Below are 16,951 nucleotides of genomic sequence, written 5' to 3' on the forward strand. Positions count from 1 at the left end.
TACAATCCTTTTCAGGATCCCCGTGAACTCCAAGTTACCACCCTCAAAATACTTTCCCCTTAATAGAGAAAGTTGCTGGCACTCGGCGAGAATATGGGCCACATCCTCAATACCTAGGTTACATCTGGGGCAAGAGTAATCTGCATCTGCATTATTGAACTGCTTAGTTTTTGAGTCAGTAATGCTGTGCGTTAGGATATTTGTTCCTAAAAATATCAAAGGCAACGCTGTAGCGTTGCCTGTATTAAGAGCCACAAGGCTTCAATATTTTATTATTACTTTTTTCCGCATTGTTAGGCCTATTCCATATGGAAGGGGCAGCCGTATAAACTTCAGAGGGGCTCATTCGATCGGAAATCGGAAACTCTAGTGTTTATGTAAAGCCAAAGCTGATCGGAGGGCAACCAGACCCCCAAAATCTTTTCCCGCATATGAATCCGATCAAAGCTTGAGATGGCTATTTTGTTTAAAATAATCCAAGGGTCAAATAACGGTTCCTCCGAGGTTGACAAAACCCCCCACAGCCCCTGGGTCAGGGGCTGTAAGTTATGCAAGCATCCTATTCTCTACAAATAAGGTTTTTATGCAATGGGTAGTTGCAAAATAATTCAAAATAATTTTTATTCATTCCAGGTTTTAATGCTGCTCTTTATTTCTAGTTGGAAAACCAACTTTTTTATTGAATATCCTTAGGAACGAATGTTCTACTACTCGATATTATTGTCTCAGACACTGACCAGCTGAATAAAAGGTATTTTGACAATTTTGAGCCGATTGGCTATGTTAGTATTTTCACCCGATACTAATTTGTCCCTTTTAGGGCTTAAATTGTACAAATGGTAGAAAATTCCACTTTCCCTGTGGCATGTTCTCAGTTCTTATTTCAGAGAGACGCTAGAACTTTCATTTTCCAGTTTAATGAGTAGTCCCCCGATAATCTAGGACCATTAATTTGGCACGTCCACTATTGAAAGAAAAGCAACTACACACTCGTGATCATCCTTCACGTAAAAATATATTTTGTAGATAGAGGCTTCAAAACCTTGCAATAGCTTTTATTGATGTGGTGATCTTAAGGGTGCAATTTTAATCAAAACTTTCTCCCCCTTTTTGGGAGCATTTTTCCCCCTTTTTGAAAATGAGCCAAATTTTTCAAGTTTGTATCTTTTAGTGGGTAATCTCAGCCCAACGGATTTTGCATATATAGCTACCATATTGCTACCATTTGCATATATTTACTATATAATTTAACCACCATTACTATGTAGCCACCAAAACCCGATACTTTTTAAATATGTAACGTTGTCAAAATTACTTTTTGAAAAGTGTTTGATTGTTATAAGGACGAGTCGTTCTTCATTTACAGTTTATTACCGCAAATTGTTTTATTCTAAAAATAAAAAATTTATTAATTTTAAAATTGATTATAAATAACAATTAAATTCAGAAATTTTACTTAATATAGAGGGTATTACAAGACTATACAAGTTGTGATCTACCATTTTCGAGCATGAAAGAAGTTATGACTATACCAATCGATATGGATAAGAAAGTGGTTTCAACTTAAATATAGCCTATATTTTATTGACTTGTTAGTGAGGTTTTGTTGCTCAAAAGCCCGGTTAATATTTGAAACATTGTCGTAAAGATGTTCGTAAAATTCTAGATGAGGAGATTTTGGCACCTTGGAAAGTGGTTAAGTCAGGAGAATGAAACGGCGAGATATGGATTAAACGCCTAAATTACCCCAAAGGAGGGCGTTTTCAAGCTCGTATCCCTTCACTTTTCTTATTTTTCAAGCTTAGAAAACTGCGTATAACTTTACAAAACCAAGAAAATTGCATATAACTTTACCAATAATCGTTATTGTAACAAGAACTCTACCAAACCAATTATTGACATTTTCTGAAGTTAGCAGTGATGTTTTTAAAAGAGATAAATCATCCATTCTATTCCTTCATTATGTTTGAATCCTTTTTTGTCAGAACAGTTATGGAAGTTTTAGAAAAAGGCAAAACAATAGAGCAACAAGATCAGATGGCCGAGACCGAGTGGTCAGCGGACTGCAGAAAAGGTCTTTTGAAAATGTGTACACCACCTCAAACTCCCCATACCCACCTACCAAAAAGAAGGAGATGATATTATATTATCCCCTTAAATTATATTTAAAGGACATTTCCAAGAGAATCCTTTCTAAAGTTCAATTCCTTCAAAAACATAAGAAACATAAAAAGTAACTGCTACTAGGTTAAAAGCTTTCTAAAAATTGTCATTCGTATACAGTAGTATACTAGCAACAGCCTTATAAGGTTATGGGTCTTAATAAAAAGTTTCATTTAGCAAGATTTAATAACCAATTACACGTTTAGCCATCTAACATTGGAGACTAGTCCAATAAACAGAGATTTATTGCTGGCAATCCCGCCAATATATTTTTACTCTCGTCATTCTGACGCCAAGAAGTTCGGGAGATTTGAAGAATTGATTACTTTCTCTTTTTTTCCTATTTTTCTCCAAAAATCAAGCTCAGAAAAAGAATAAAGGAAAGAAAACAAGTTGGAAGAAACTGGCATTACTAAAACGCTCCACAACGGACACAGGTATAAATATGTGCTTGGTAGTTTTTTCCCCGGCGCAGATGTCTTGTAGAGATGATATTTGAACGAAACCTAGGAGCAAAATGCAAACTTCCAAATGAAAACAAGATTTCTGGTTAAGAAACTTTTTCCAATGCATTTGTTCTATCTACTGAAAAATAGGATGACCTGAGACTCTTGACCACATAAACAGTGGCATCTCAGGAAAAAGCTGGAGCAGTAGAGGGGGCATAATATATTCCGTGAGACTAATACCCCGGATTCCCGTGAGACCCTGGATTCCTATAACACTCTGCAAGACACACACCCCGATTCCCGCGAGACTCTTGTTCTAAATGGTCATCAGGTGTGTATTACTTCAATGTTTACATTCGGTTGCTGTGTAATAGAGGATAACGTAATCTTGCATAACTTTGCTTCATTATAAGAAAAACCTACATTACCCTATGATTTTCCTTAAAAACTCTCTTTCTATTTAAAAAAAAAACTATATTTCCATTTAAAAAACCTTCATTACCCTAAGGTTCTCCTTTAAAACCTAAGGGTATAGGGGGAAACCTTCAGGGGGTCCTTTACCCTAAGATTGTTCTTAGTAAACCTACATTTCCATTTAAAAACCTACATTACCCTAAGATGCTCCTTTATAACCTAAGACTGTAGGGAGAAAACCTTCAGGGGGTCCTTTACCCTAAATTTGTTCTTTAAAAAAAACCTACATTTCCATTTAAAAACCAAAATTACCCTAAAATTCTCCTTTAAAACGTAAGGGTGGATGGGGAAACCTTCAGGGGGTCCTTTACCCTAAGATTGTTCTTTAGAATACAATACATTACCCTATGATTTTTCTTAAAACCTTCGTTCTCTTTAAAAAACCTACATTTCCATTTAAAAACCTTATTTCTCTTTAAAAAACCTATATTAACCTAATATTTCTCAATATATCAAGCGGCCATTTTGTCTGATTTTCCAGACGGGCAAGTATTGATTTCTACCGGTCAATGAATGCTTGGAAATCCATTTCCCCATGTCAATTTCTGGAAATACAGCAGCTAGTATTGGGAAGTATACAGAATTCACGTACCATATTGTTTTCTATCAGAATTCTTGGAAAACAGCTGTCTTTCTAATATGGAAACCATGTAATTGCCTTGTGTGCAATGGAGCATAAAGTGGGAACTAGAAAGGGAATTTCCGTCAGTCTTATTTTGGATTTTGAAAGCAACAGACCTTTTCTTAAGAGCGGATATGTCCCAATACCAAGAAGTAAGTCTCTTTATTAAAACTTTTCCCATCTCTAATTTCGATTTAGTATTTTTGCTAATCGAAGCAAGCCAGTAAATCCCAATTTGCCTCTTTTTTGTACCTATCCCCTCATCACACCCCTGCTATTCAGATGGACATATTCATTTTCCAGATAGTTTAATTCTCTAAATGAAATTAACGTCTAAAACCCTCTTTCCCTCCTCCCCCACCACTTGTAAATTTATCTAATTTTATCACGTAAAATAAATATATTTTGCTATTCGAAAAAGATATCTTTTTTTCCACGCCGACAGGTGTGTTTAAGCCTTGGTTAAAAGTGAGCTATGTCGGTTTAACCCTCTAATTATTGTGCATTACCAAAAACAGCCTGCTGATAGCTAATTTTGAACGAGGGTGTTACTTTCAGCAATAATCAAGCAAAAAGGTCCTTTCACATTTAAGCCAAATACTTCCTTTGTGAAGTGGAGTGACGGCTTTATACAGTTAAAGTTTGTATCTTCGCGTAAAATAATCATGTAAAAAAGCGTGTTATTTATGTGTTTAACGTGCAGGGCGGAGAAGATTTTTCTATTGGTAAATACAAATGGTAAAACAGGAAAATGTTTTTTCCGTCCTAAGGTCAGATCTAGCCCAAGGCTACAGACTAAAAGTCTAGTGAATGTTTGGGTTTTTTCCTCTAGTATATTTTGTTATAAAATTTAGCTACTTTAGCTATTTAGCTGCTGTTTGCTATCTTGAAAAGGGTTTAGGTTAAAAAAAATGAGACAGGTCTACAGACTTGCTCCAAAAAGCCGTATTGTTTTATTATGTACTGCCTATGAAATTCGAATTTATTCTCTTTTTTTCTCATATATTTAAACGCTCTTGTATAAAACATTTCTAGCTCGAATGTGAAAGCTTTACTATTGCCTATTATAGAGAGAGTAAAGACAAAAACATACTCATTCAGAACAAAGTTTTCTATCAAAATATTCCATTTTCCCACGTATTTACCTCCACTTAGCTATATTATTTGATTCTTTTTTGAATTCTATACCTTTTCTTTGAATTTATAGCGCCCGCTGTGAAAGCTAGCTCTGATACATTGGAAAGTATGATGATAGTGGGCAATCCCACCCTAGAAACGACCCCTGTATCATTACATGGTCCTCATGTATGAACTCCCCCGTTAAGGTGGGTAGGGTCTAGTAATTTCCATAAGATGTATTTTTATCAAAAACTAAATCTTGTTTCTTTTTAGGAATTCCCGGAACTCCCCTCTCCGTCAAAAAAGGCAAGAGGAAACGATTCAACCCCGGTAAGGGTATCAATCCCATCGGTCATTAAACATGATGGTCCTTCCATGGCCCCAATCCTGCGATGCCTGGCTCTTCTAAGTAGGCCCTACACCAGCCCCATGCAACTCAACCTACCACACTATCAGTACTGCCTGCGCAAGGTCGTGAAGCGGCTAGGCGTCAAGCTGTTTGGCCCATCGGCACCCTCCATTCAAGACCGTCAAGCTGATCGTCGCTCAATAGCCCCCACCCGTCAAGCTGTTGGACTACCGACGCAATGCGAAGATGCAAGGCTTGATATTCTTTCATAGAGCATATTCTGTATTCTCTGTTATTTTTCTGCTTAGTCTTTATAAGTTTTTGAGTTTTACCTTACATTGATTTGTCAGTCTGTCAATAGTTTCGAGAGAAGATCCCCATCCTAAGAGAGAAATAGATAAATAAAAAAATTCTTTTTAGGAAACAGTATTGAAAATTGTTTGGGGATAGGATTAAAAATGACCCCTGATCCTCATTAGTTATGTAGGCTCTTTCATCATAATAGCGGCAGTCTGCCTTTCTTATATTAGCACTCTCGTTTTCACAGCGACAATCATAAATACTTCAAGGGGAATAAAATTTGTTATTCTTTTTTCAGGCCGCGCTAGAAATGCCAGCGATTGAGGGGGCTGACGACGAACCGGAATGGATCAAGCGGTTATTGATGGAGTTCTTTGGAGTGGTACCGATGGACACCGCCACCCTCTCAATCTCAGTAAGTCCTTTTAATAAACATTATAAGCGTTTTTACTTCTTAATTCCAACTATTAAATTCTTAACTGCTAATGAAGGGTCTATGGATTCAAAGGGGGTGGGGTCCATGGATGGACCTTCCAAGGTAAATACTCGTAATACATCCAAATGGGGAGCCTTTTAGAGGCTTGTTACATTTATAACCTGTATTCTGGGGGCCCAAAGGGATTTTGGATCAAGCGGTTACTAGTTAAGTTCTTTGGAGCAGTACCGATGGACAAAACCTCCCTCTCAGTAAGTTTTTTTAATAACCATTATAAGCGTATTTGCTTGCTAATTTCCAACTATTAAATTCTTAACTAGTATTGCGGGGTCTACGGATCCAAAGGGTGGTCCATGTATGAACCCTCCAATATATATACTCATAATACATTTAAAGGAGAGCCTTTAGAGGCTCATAACACTTATAGCCAGTAATATGGTCAAAATACGTCTGACGGGTCAGACTGGCATTCTATGCCCAATATTAACTACTCTACTCTTTTTTCAAAGGATGATGTGTTCCAGCAGGCTAATAAGCACCCATTATTTTCTAGGTTCATATACAAGCATTACCATCTACACCAGGGGTGTACATCGAGGACGTATTGCTGCCACTACCCGCATTCAATGACTATTCCTATATTTCCCAAGTGGAAAGTGAAATTGAGGGGGATTTTAAGTGCGGGAGTGAATACGGTTAATGAAGCTCCCCCTATTTTCGATTTAGATGCGTTTGTGCGGGATCTAAAACTTGATAAGGAATATGAATGAGTTAAACAGCTACAATGAAGAGGGAGTAGCAAAAAGTGGTGCCGGTTCACACCCGATTTTACCAGAGTTTTATTTAGCTAATAATGCCATGTGCAATATTTATGTTTTAGGGCAGATTTTGGGGATCTCTTCAACTCCCTTACAAGCGGTAGTATGTATACGGATCCAATAGATATAGTCCGCTCCAATGCCAGCAAGATTCGGGCACTTCTTGAAAACCAAATTCGGGAGCCTGGAGGGTGACATAGCGTTAAATCATCCATCACGGAAAAAAAATAATGAAAAGACGGGTGATTTGTGCACACATCACCTGCAAACGGCGATGCAAACACTTCACCCTGACTGACATAATTTTGAGGGTGTTTTTTTTCGGATTAGGGGGAAATATATTCAATAGGATGGAGGGTTATAATGAAAATAGGAGCGGGTTGGCTGTTTTATTTATTGAAAAACTAGAACTTAATATCGAAAAATTTAAAAAAGAATTTATTTTAAGTGGCAGGGGGTGCAAGATATAATGCAGATTCGAGGGATTGTGGGAGTGTACAATAATTCTCTTTCGATACAGGCTTAGAATGTTCCAAGTATTCAGGCCTGGTCGTGGGTCATAAGCCCAAGGCAAATTGAGTTATTAGTAAGACATATTTGGACAGTTAGGTGGTTAATGGGGGTGAGGAGGGGGCCAGAGGTTCCTACAGTTAATTTTAATTGTTTAAAGGGGAAATATCCTATAAAACTTAAAGGAATTGACATTTTTTATAGGGCCAATGAACATTTAAAGATTAGGGTTTCAGTTTTACAATACGATACAGAGTATAAACAGGGGGAATTTAAAGATAAAAAGGGTGTTTTATATTCAGTAAGGGCTCCGTCAATTGAGTCAGTGAAGCACAGGGTATGGCTTCTTTACGAGCCTGGCAAAGATCCTGATTCAATAGGACATTTCTTTCCTATTCCAAATATTAGTTGAGTTCTAAGTGAGGGTAAAGAGAACATAGAGACCTGTTATTAATGTCCAATGTGTCTATCAAGATTCTGTATTGAAAAAAATAGAAAAATCACATCAGCCACTGAAAAACGTCATAGATAACAATCCGTGGAGACGGTTTTTAGTGAAAATGCCATCTTATGGTTCAAAAATGCTTAGAACACGCTCTTCCAGAGCAACAAAGTGAAATTAGACATCGAAGCCAAACTCATGGATGTGTGCAATCAAATTTGACTCGTGTTAACGAACACCAAGCTATTGTGGTTTCTTTTGCCCGCGTACGAAGAAACTAGAGTAATACGATGCAAGTGGTAGATGTAGTTGAGACATTGAGTGGGAAAGATTGTGTAGGCAGAGCTATGGTTGTGCTTATTATAACAACTAATAAGGCAATTTCACGGCTGCGCAGCACACATTATCCAATTACTCTATCACCAGAGAACGAGTTGGCCATAAAAAATAGAGATATATGTTGGGTTTGCAAGAAAAAAATCCTTAAAGGTAGTGGGGATGCGAAAGTCCGCGATCATGACCATTTAGGCGCTCCTATTTTATCGGGAGAAAGTAACTTTAAGGGGGTTGCGAATAAAAAGTCTAGTATAAATGTTAAGCATCAATACTTTCTACCGGTTTACATGCAAAATTCCAACTACGATTTGAAATTCATATTACCAGCGTTGGAACGTCTGCAGAAAGGTGAACTTGTATATGGGCCATGGGCAGATGTTTTTTTTCATATAACATCATCCCCAAATCATCTGAGAAGTTCGTAGTCTTATAATTAAAATAGAAAACAATTGAAGATAATAATACATATTTGAGTAAAATCCGTTATTATACTCCTATAGCTTCTTCCCCAAATCTTTAAGTCAATTCATTCAAGCACAAACAGTGATGATTTTAATAGTTTTACCCTCCTTAAACAGAGCTTTCCAGATGATGAAATGTATGATTTATTAACGTGTGAGGACATAATCCCGTACGAGTACTACAAGTCCGCCTCGAGGCTACATGAATTTACTAGGAGGGTTTGGGCTAAGGAAGGGTGTATAAATGGGGAGGTGTATTGTAAAAACGTACCTGGAAAGTGATGTATTTTCATTGTTGGATATTTTCTGTACAAAACACGGATAAAATTTACGAAGAATTTTGACTGGATATAGGGTATTATTTTTCAACTCCTCATCCGGTGATGGATTTAAATCTAAAAATTAGTGATGCTAAAATAGGTTTGATAACCGACCTAGATCAGTGCTTATTTGTTGAGAGATTCATGCGGGGAGAGTATTTTTCACGAGGATCGTATCCTTGAAACTAACCCCGACTGGACAACGCACCAGGGCCAATTCAAATGCCTTTTTCTTGGATGTGAACTTTCTTTATCCATCGACAATATCCCACTTTTATTTACCGTGTAGGAATTACCAATGGCTGGACGATTTTTCTGCTCAAAATTCCCTCAACATTTACACTGTTGAGGAGAATGGACCACAAGGATAGTTATTCTTAATTGATGGTAAAATACCTTTGGAACGTCATGACTCGGCAAAGTACTTTGTTTTCCCGTGCATAAATAGACTGGTGCCTAGGGACTCTTTGAGTCCCTATAATTTATCTTTGGTAAAGGATCGGGGTATGCTTTGGGCATCTTAAAAAAAAAAGTTTATTGTCAACCTTTATCCGAAACGAAATATTGCTGTACATAACGTTTTTTCCCGGTGGATACTGACCAACGGTTTCAATGTCACAAAGATTTATAAAGTCCTCCAATTCGAATAAAAACCTTACATAAAGACGTTTGTTGAAACTTTTGTCAAGAAACGATCTGAAGTGAAAACTAAGGTCAAAAAAGAGATCTTTGAACTTATTTTAAATTCGGCCTTTGGTAAGATGTGTGAGGGTGTCCGCAATAGGAGCCATTGTGACGTTGTGACCGACCCAAAAGAATGTGTCTGAATCATTGCAAATCCGAATTTCACATCCTTCACGATGGTATACTCCAATATGATCCTTTTACATAGAAAAAAAAGAAGATTAAAATTAAATAAAAACATTGCCGCTGGCAGTGCCATATTAGAAATGTCAAAGAAACTCATTTTTGAGTTTTTTAACTGTGTGTAAGCTCCAATGGCCGGGAGAGGGGGAAGCTCAAGTGTATTATGGAGACACTGATTGACTCCTGTTGAAAGTTAAAACATAGAATCTGTTGCACGATTTGAAAAATGGTACACAAATTAGCTCCCGAATAGACTTTAATAACTGGGTTGAGTTCGTTTATCTGGAGCTAGTGAAGCGTCAGGCCCCAAATAAGTTCTGAAAGTTAAAATCCGAGACGGGGAGCAACTTGGTATCCAAACACGTGTTTCCTTGTCCGAAGGTTTATTGTGTCAAAACGCACAATGAGGTTACCAAACAAGTCTGCAAGGGGTGCCTTCACACTATGTAAAAGAGAATTTCAATATGAGTGACTACAGGAGCTGTATAGAAAATAATTTAGTTCCAAGAGCGAAGGTTATCGGCATTCGCTCTTTAAAATATAAAAACTTCACAGTTTGAGTAAAAATGCCATGTCTGACATATTGGACACAGCCAATGTACGCGCGGATGGTGTTAGGGTACAACCATACGGTCATTACCTTACTTCAGATCGAATTGATTTGATTGATTATAGAAAATAAATCGGTCTTGAGAAAGCCCTCTAGCTCGTGGATGGAAGGGGGAGGGCCATTTTTCCCGTTCTCTTAAGCTCAGCAGTGTGTATTTTCTTGTGTTTTTCTAGTTGTGTTTTACTAGTCATTTTAAATGTTTTTATTTTAAGTGATATATTTTAAGTAATTATTTTTTTGTGCAATACATTATTTTAATTTACATTGTGTTTCTCATCTTGCCGCCACCCCCAGACCCGTAACCGGCCTTCCCCAACCGCAGTGGGTGCTGTGCCTTCTGGTCCGGCCTTCGACATGCCGCATTGGCCAACCCCGAAAATAAGAGATGGTGCTTTTTAGTGTTTTTTAAATATTTTTAGCGATTAGGTAAATATATATTAATTGCCTATGTAAATACATTGTATTTAAATTTCTTTGTAAATATATTGACTTCAAAAATGTGTAGTGTATTTGTTTCTATTAAAGAAAACCTGTATTTTCTATTTCATGCATATTTATTCAACAGATTGTGGTTAGGTTTGGTTAGTTGTATTTTGAAATTGGTGGAGTAGGTATCAATTTAAATTACCATTCAGATCATTTCTTTGTGGACCATCAATGTCTGGCCAAACAACACTATTAACGAAAATAGTTCAAAATTGTGAAAAATGTTTTTAAAGAACCCAAAAAATATCTTTTATTGCTATATTCTATGACAAGAGTCCTATGATAAAATAAAGAGTATTGCTCCAGGCATAGAATTCATTTGAATACTTGACGTTCTATCGCACAAAACTCGTGGATGATTATTGATGATTTAGCTGAATTTAATAAAATTTGGGTACAAAACCCCTATAACAGAAACGGACGGGCTCATTCGATTGGAAATTGAAATTGCTAGTGCCCTTTTTAATATTCGAAAGTGATTGGAAAGCAACTAACACACCCTCCACGCCCACCATTTCCCCAAACACATCCAATAAAGATTTTGAAATTGCCATTTTGTTCCACGGAGTTCAAAGTTCCGGAAATTATACCTTTGAGCAGGACACTCCCCCCAAAGTGTTCAAGGCAAGAGTTATAAGCTATGACCTGGGGGAATATAAGGTTTCCATTGAAATCTTTGTCGTAGAAACTTGAGAAAGGCCTCATTCGATTGGAAATTAAAATGGCTAGTTCCCTTTTCAATAGTCAAAAGCGATTTGAAGCAAACTAACCCCTCTCTCACGCCCATCTTTTCTCCAAAGACATCCATTCAATATCTTAGACAGCCATTTTATTCAACGTAGTTGAAAGTTTTGGAAATTAGGTCTTTAAGGATGAAACCCCCCCCACAGCCCTCAAGGCAAGGTTTTTAAGTTATGCCCTGGGGGCGTATAAGGTTTTAATTGAAAGCATAAAACTTAAAAGGGCTCATTCAATTGGAAATTGAGAGGGCTAGTGCCTTTTTAATAGTTGAAAGTGATTGGATAGTGACTAACGCCTCTCTCACGCCCACCGTTTTCCCAAACACATCCAATCAAAATTTTGAGATATCCATTTGGTTCAACGTAGTTGAAAGTTCTTAAAATTAGGTCTTTAAGGATGATAGACCCCTCAGTGCCCTCAGTGCAAGGGTTGTAAGTTCTGCCCTGGGGACAAATAAAGTTTATATAGAAAGTTGCTATAAAAGTTTCCAAAAGGGCTCGTTTAATTGGAAATTGAAATTGCCTTTTTTAATAGACGAAAGTGAGTGAAGAGTAATTAATCCCCCTTTTACGCTCACCATTTCCAAAAAACATTTAATCAAAGTTTAGAGATAGCCCTTTTGTTCAAAGTAGTTGAAAGTTCTAGAAATTATGTATTTAAGGATAACAAACCCACCAGAGCCCCAAGGGCAAAGGTTTTAAGTTCTGCCCTGGGGACATATAAGGTTTTTATAGATACAGTTATCGTAAAACTTCAAAAGGGGCTCATTCAATTTGAAATTGAAATGGCTAGTGCCCTTTGTAATAGTCGAAAGTGATTGGAAGGTAACTAACCCCCCTATCACACCTACCATTCCTCCAAACACATCCAATCAAAATCTTCAGATAGTCATTTTGTTAAACGTAGTAGAAAGTTTTGGAAATTGGGTCTTTGAAAATGACATCCCCCCCAGCACTAAGGGCAAGGGTTGTAAGTTATGCCCTGGGGGCATATATGTTTCTTATTGAAAGTTTTGTCGTAGAAAATTCAAAAGGGTTAATTTGATTTGGAATTGAAAGGGGTAGGGCCATTTTTAATAGTTGAAATGGATTGGAGAGCGACTACCACCCCTGTCACGCCCACCATTTTCCCAAACACATCCAAACAAAATTTTGAGATAGCAATGTTGTTTAACGTAGTTGAAAGCTCTGGAAATTTGGTCTTAGAGGATGACAACCACCCTAACAGACCTTAGATTAAGGGCTCTAATTTACGCCATTGGGGCATATAAGGTGTTCTAGAAATCGTTTTTGTTTCCAAAGGGGCTCATTCAATTGGAAATCAAAAGAACTAGTGCCCTTTTTAAAAGTCGATAGTGAATGGAAATCTTGACATTTTTATAGTAAAGATCGAAGTGGGTATAATGTATTATTTTTTGTTGCTGTTGTTGTTGTTAAGACCAGAGCAATTCGTATCGATGGATTTGTCGTGGGAACTTCGAAAAGGGCTTATTCGATTGAAAATAGAAAGGGCTGATGCCCTTTTTAATAGTCGAAATTTATTTGAGGGCAACTTATCCCCCTTCAAATCCCACCCTCTCACATAAACCCTCCTATTTCTGCTCTTAAAATTTAACCAAATCAAAATAGCGTAAGTGTATCCAAGCTATCAAATAAATTAAAAAGATTTTTTTTGCGAACGGTATCAAGTTTTCCATTTCAGGTCAACTAGAGGAGGTATGAAACTAAATTAAACAGTACTATTTGTGTCCAGATTTTAAAAAGGTTGTATGTTGTTAAAAATTGATGAAAATTTTTCTCCAGCATACAAATAGCAGGCCAAACTATAAAGTCTTAAAAAAAGAAAAGATTTAAAGTATTATTTTCTTTTTCCTTGAAAAGACTATGTCAATATAAAACGAACAGAAATTAATTGAAAAACATTTTCCACATAATAGGTTTTTCAACGAAAAGTAAAGAACTCCATTAAACAAAAAATGAGCAAAAAAAATCAAATAATTTACCAAGCGTAAAACTACCACAAATCAGTGTCGACAAATAAATGAAACTCAGAACAAACAGAAATTATACTAATTAACCAAATCAAACTCAAAACGAGCAGAAATTAACATAAGTTGGGCGCAAAACCCCAATACCTTCCCAAGGCCACAACAAAATTTGCACTTTACTGAAAAAATACAAATGAATGTGCATTGTCAGTTTAATATACATATACTGATATTTAGTAATCAAAATGTTTATATTACTTGACTGATTGAAGTTATAGAAGTAAAAAGATTTATATTTTTTAATTTAAGTGCAAATTTTGTTCTGGCCTTGGGAAGGCATAGGGGTTTTGCACCTAACTTATGTTAATTTTTGCTCGTTTTGAGTTTGCTTTGTTTAATTATTGTAATTTCTGTTTGTTTTGGGTTTCATTAATTTGTCGATGCTGATTTGTGGTAGTTTCATGCTTGATAGAGTATTTGATTTTGTTTTTGCTCAGTTTTTGTTTAATGGAGTTCTTTACTTTTCTTTGAAAAACTTATTTTGTGGAAAAAGTTTTTTATAATTATTAACCAACAACAGTGAATAGAGTTACATGCAACGTTTAAGGCTGAATGTTATTTTGAGTCGATTGGCGCTGCTCATTTGCGTCAAGTAACGCAGGGTTTCGAATTAGCCCCTAAAATTCTCTAAAGTACCTTTTTTTGCTAAAGTCCCTTTCAAGTCCTTTTTTATGCAGAAAGCCGCTTAGCTCTCCCAAAAGTCCCTAAAATTCCTATCTATGAGCATGGTATTTTGAAAATTGAAGCATGATATATTTGAGACCCTCTTTAGATAATATAGCTTTTCCACAAATCCGGTTGTGCTGAGCTCTTGGTTACGCCATCGCAATTCAGGAAGAAGCAACAAAAACACTGGGAACTTTGTTAAATTTGATCGGTAATTGGGAATTACCGTTTAAGTTACGGATTTGTAATTGAGAATCATAGTTTATTTGTAACTTCTTACTTCATTTCCAGTATATTTTTTTTATTCGTCATGAACACGAGAAAAGACATTTTACTTGCTTTGAACGCTAAAACCCTGACAAAAATAGGGTTTAGGACGTCAAAGAATCTTGTTTCAAATCATACATGCTAGGCAGTATTCCTATCAATGACATCATCATGACGGCTCAATAGCTATTATTTAAAAATAAAATCGCTTTTATACCTTGCTTAAAGTGTAGAAAAAAGAAAATGAATTGGAAAATGATCCGTAACATAAAAAACGTTAGATCTACTTTTATTTATTAATTTCCGATGAGGTAAATAAAATTAGACCAGATTTTTCAATTACTAAAGAATTCTTTGGCATATTACAGTATCTGAACTCAGAGCATTAAATAATGAATACCATGAATTCTAAAAGCAGTGCTACAAGAGGAACAGACTTCATGATCGACCAATTGTCGAGTAACTTAAGACAGGGGAAACAAGACAAAAAGGGACGATCGATGTCATCAAACACAACTTTTAGTTTCCGATTTAATTTTGAAGATGAAAGTGTGGACGGTGCTTGCAAGATAACTAGAATAAATGAATTCCAGAACTCGGAAGGAAGTACCGTTGAACCTGAGTCTTCTAGAGACTTTTGGATAATTCATGATCGCATTGATGACACTTCTCCTATAAAAAACCGTAGATATGATATAGCAACGAATCTCACCAGAAAAACCAACCAGAATAAATGTACTAATCATAAAAAAAATAAAAATAGAGAAGCTGCTAGGGAATACAGGAAGAGAAACAAGGTGTATTTAGAGAAATTGAAAAGCGAAATAAATTCCCTTGAGAAAGAAAATAAAGTGTTGATCGAAGAAATAAATCACTTCACTTGGGAGAGGAATCGATTCATCTCCCACGTGCAACGTAAGTACATGGGATATTAATAAAAGCAGACAAAATTTTGGGGGAAATCTCATGGTTTTCGGAATTTTATAAATAAAAATGTCGATTAGAAGCGCGTTCTATATAGGTTTGTAGCTCCTGCAGAAACTAAACGCAATGAAAGTTCAGCCATCAGACAAAGGGGGTATTTTGGATCTTAGAATTTTCTTTATTCAAATAGGCATTGGACATGGTTCAGTTCTAGGCCCACTAGTCATTGGGCGATGGTTTCAAAGAATTAAATGTAAATACAGGAAACAAAGCATAATACACTTATGCAAAAGAGGATTGGTTGTAGCTGGAGAAGTTTCACAATTTCGGACAGAAGGCCAAGGTAGCAAGGAAATTTTGTTCTCGTGTGTTGTACTTTCGAAAAAAATTGCTCGTGAGCTAGGTAAAAAAATAACTTGATGTTTAGCACAAAGGTTATGAGCCAAATTACAAGTTACTTTCATACGAAAAAATTGAAAACTTAAATGGAAGAGCATGAAATTTTAAGGGCTATTATTTACAAGTATTTCCACCACCATAACTCCTATAAGCGATCTCCTGTACCACCGTTTACCACGCAGGGGTGGCTCAACGGGGGGGGGGGGGTGAGGGGGTTGATACACCCTCACTGCCTCTTGCTAAGTTTTATCAGTCGTTTATTTTGGCCTCATCCAGGTCCCGGGCGCTCATCTCAGTCAGTGACAGTTTGAGTCATTTTTCTTCCTCCTGGAAAGACTTTCACTCAAAGACAAGGTCGTTTAAATTAAAACAGGTTTAATAACCCCGTTAGGTCTCTGGTGAAATGATTCCCAAAGGGACTGGACTGGCAGCAACTCGCTTTGTTTCAAAACCTGTTCTTATTCGCATATAATTTTTGTCCTAAAGGGACTGGACTGGTAGCAACTCGCTTTGTTTCAAAACCTGTTCTTACTCGCATATAATTTGTGTCTGTCTCAGATAGGTCGTTCAGATTCAGGCTGTCAACATTATTGTAGGCTAGTTGTTAAAGTGAAGTCTGACTGGATAACATGAATCAACCGAAAGTGAGAGACAAGGTTACGTGCATGGACTGTGGGTCAAACTTTGAGTACGAGTGGAAAAGATGGCATGAAATTTCTAAACACAATCGAAAATTAATCAGAATTCAAATGACAGGAGCCCCGCGAAACCCCTTTGAAGCAAGTGTATCTAGGACAGTGAAAAAAGCTCGATTACAAAACGAGTCTGAGGTTGAGGTGGATACAGCGCTTGAAAAGGACAAGGAAGATTTGGCCAAGTACCCAGAATTTGTTTCTCAGGGCAGGGGTGGTTCTGAAGACGCTGGAATAGCTCATTTAAGTCGGAAGGTAAGTTTTTGGCTACGACTCTAGTAAAACATTGTTACAAACTCGGCTTATCTGCGAAACTTTCCGTGGAGATGTCCCCATAACATAATTTCCTCTTGGCAAACGCCCACATGGCGAAACGTCCCCAAACATAAATTTAGTACTTTGCCTTGGTCTTAAGGTGCATTGTCGTTAAATAGCAGCCAAATTTATTTTTAA

At 36.8% G+C, this 16,951-nt stretch overlaps 2 protein-coding genes and 1 long non-coding RNA gene across 3 annotated transcripts in view; 2 read left to right on the plus strand and 1 right to left on the minus strand.

Annotated features, from left to right (window-relative positions):
• Nucleotides 1–16,951, minus strand: part of LOC148954576 (uncharacterized) — a 308,983-nt gene that overhangs the window by 17,364 nt on the left and 274,668 nt on the right. The gene's annotated exons all lie outside the window — the stretch shown is intronic.
• LOC148954577 (uncharacterized) lies at nucleotides 3,827–5,448 on the plus strand. Its single transcript, XM_089087157.1, has 2 exons — nucleotides 3,827–3,860; nucleotides 5,101–5,448. Exons 1-2 carry the CDS (start codon nucleotides 3,843–3,845, stop codon nucleotides 5,446–5,448), a joined length of 366 nt encoding a protein of 121 aa, XP_088943283.1. The 5' UTR covers nucleotides 3,827–3,842.
• On the plus strand, nucleotides 5,781–6,786 carry LOC148954578 (uncharacterized). The gene is made up of 2 exons (XR_016141582.1): nucleotides 5,781–5,891; nucleotides 6,466–6,786. It is a non-coding gene; the product is annotated as an uncharacterized LOC148954578 (long non-coding RNA).

This window comes from Artemia sp. Qi Xiang Cuo, chromosome 3 (assembly GCF_049724085.1).
Source record: "Artemia sp. Qi Xiang Cuo chromosome 3, ASM4972408v1, whole genome shotgun sequence".
NCBI lineage: Eukaryota > Metazoa > Arthropoda > Branchiopoda > Anostraca > Artemiidae > Artemia > Artemia sp. Qi Xiang Cuo.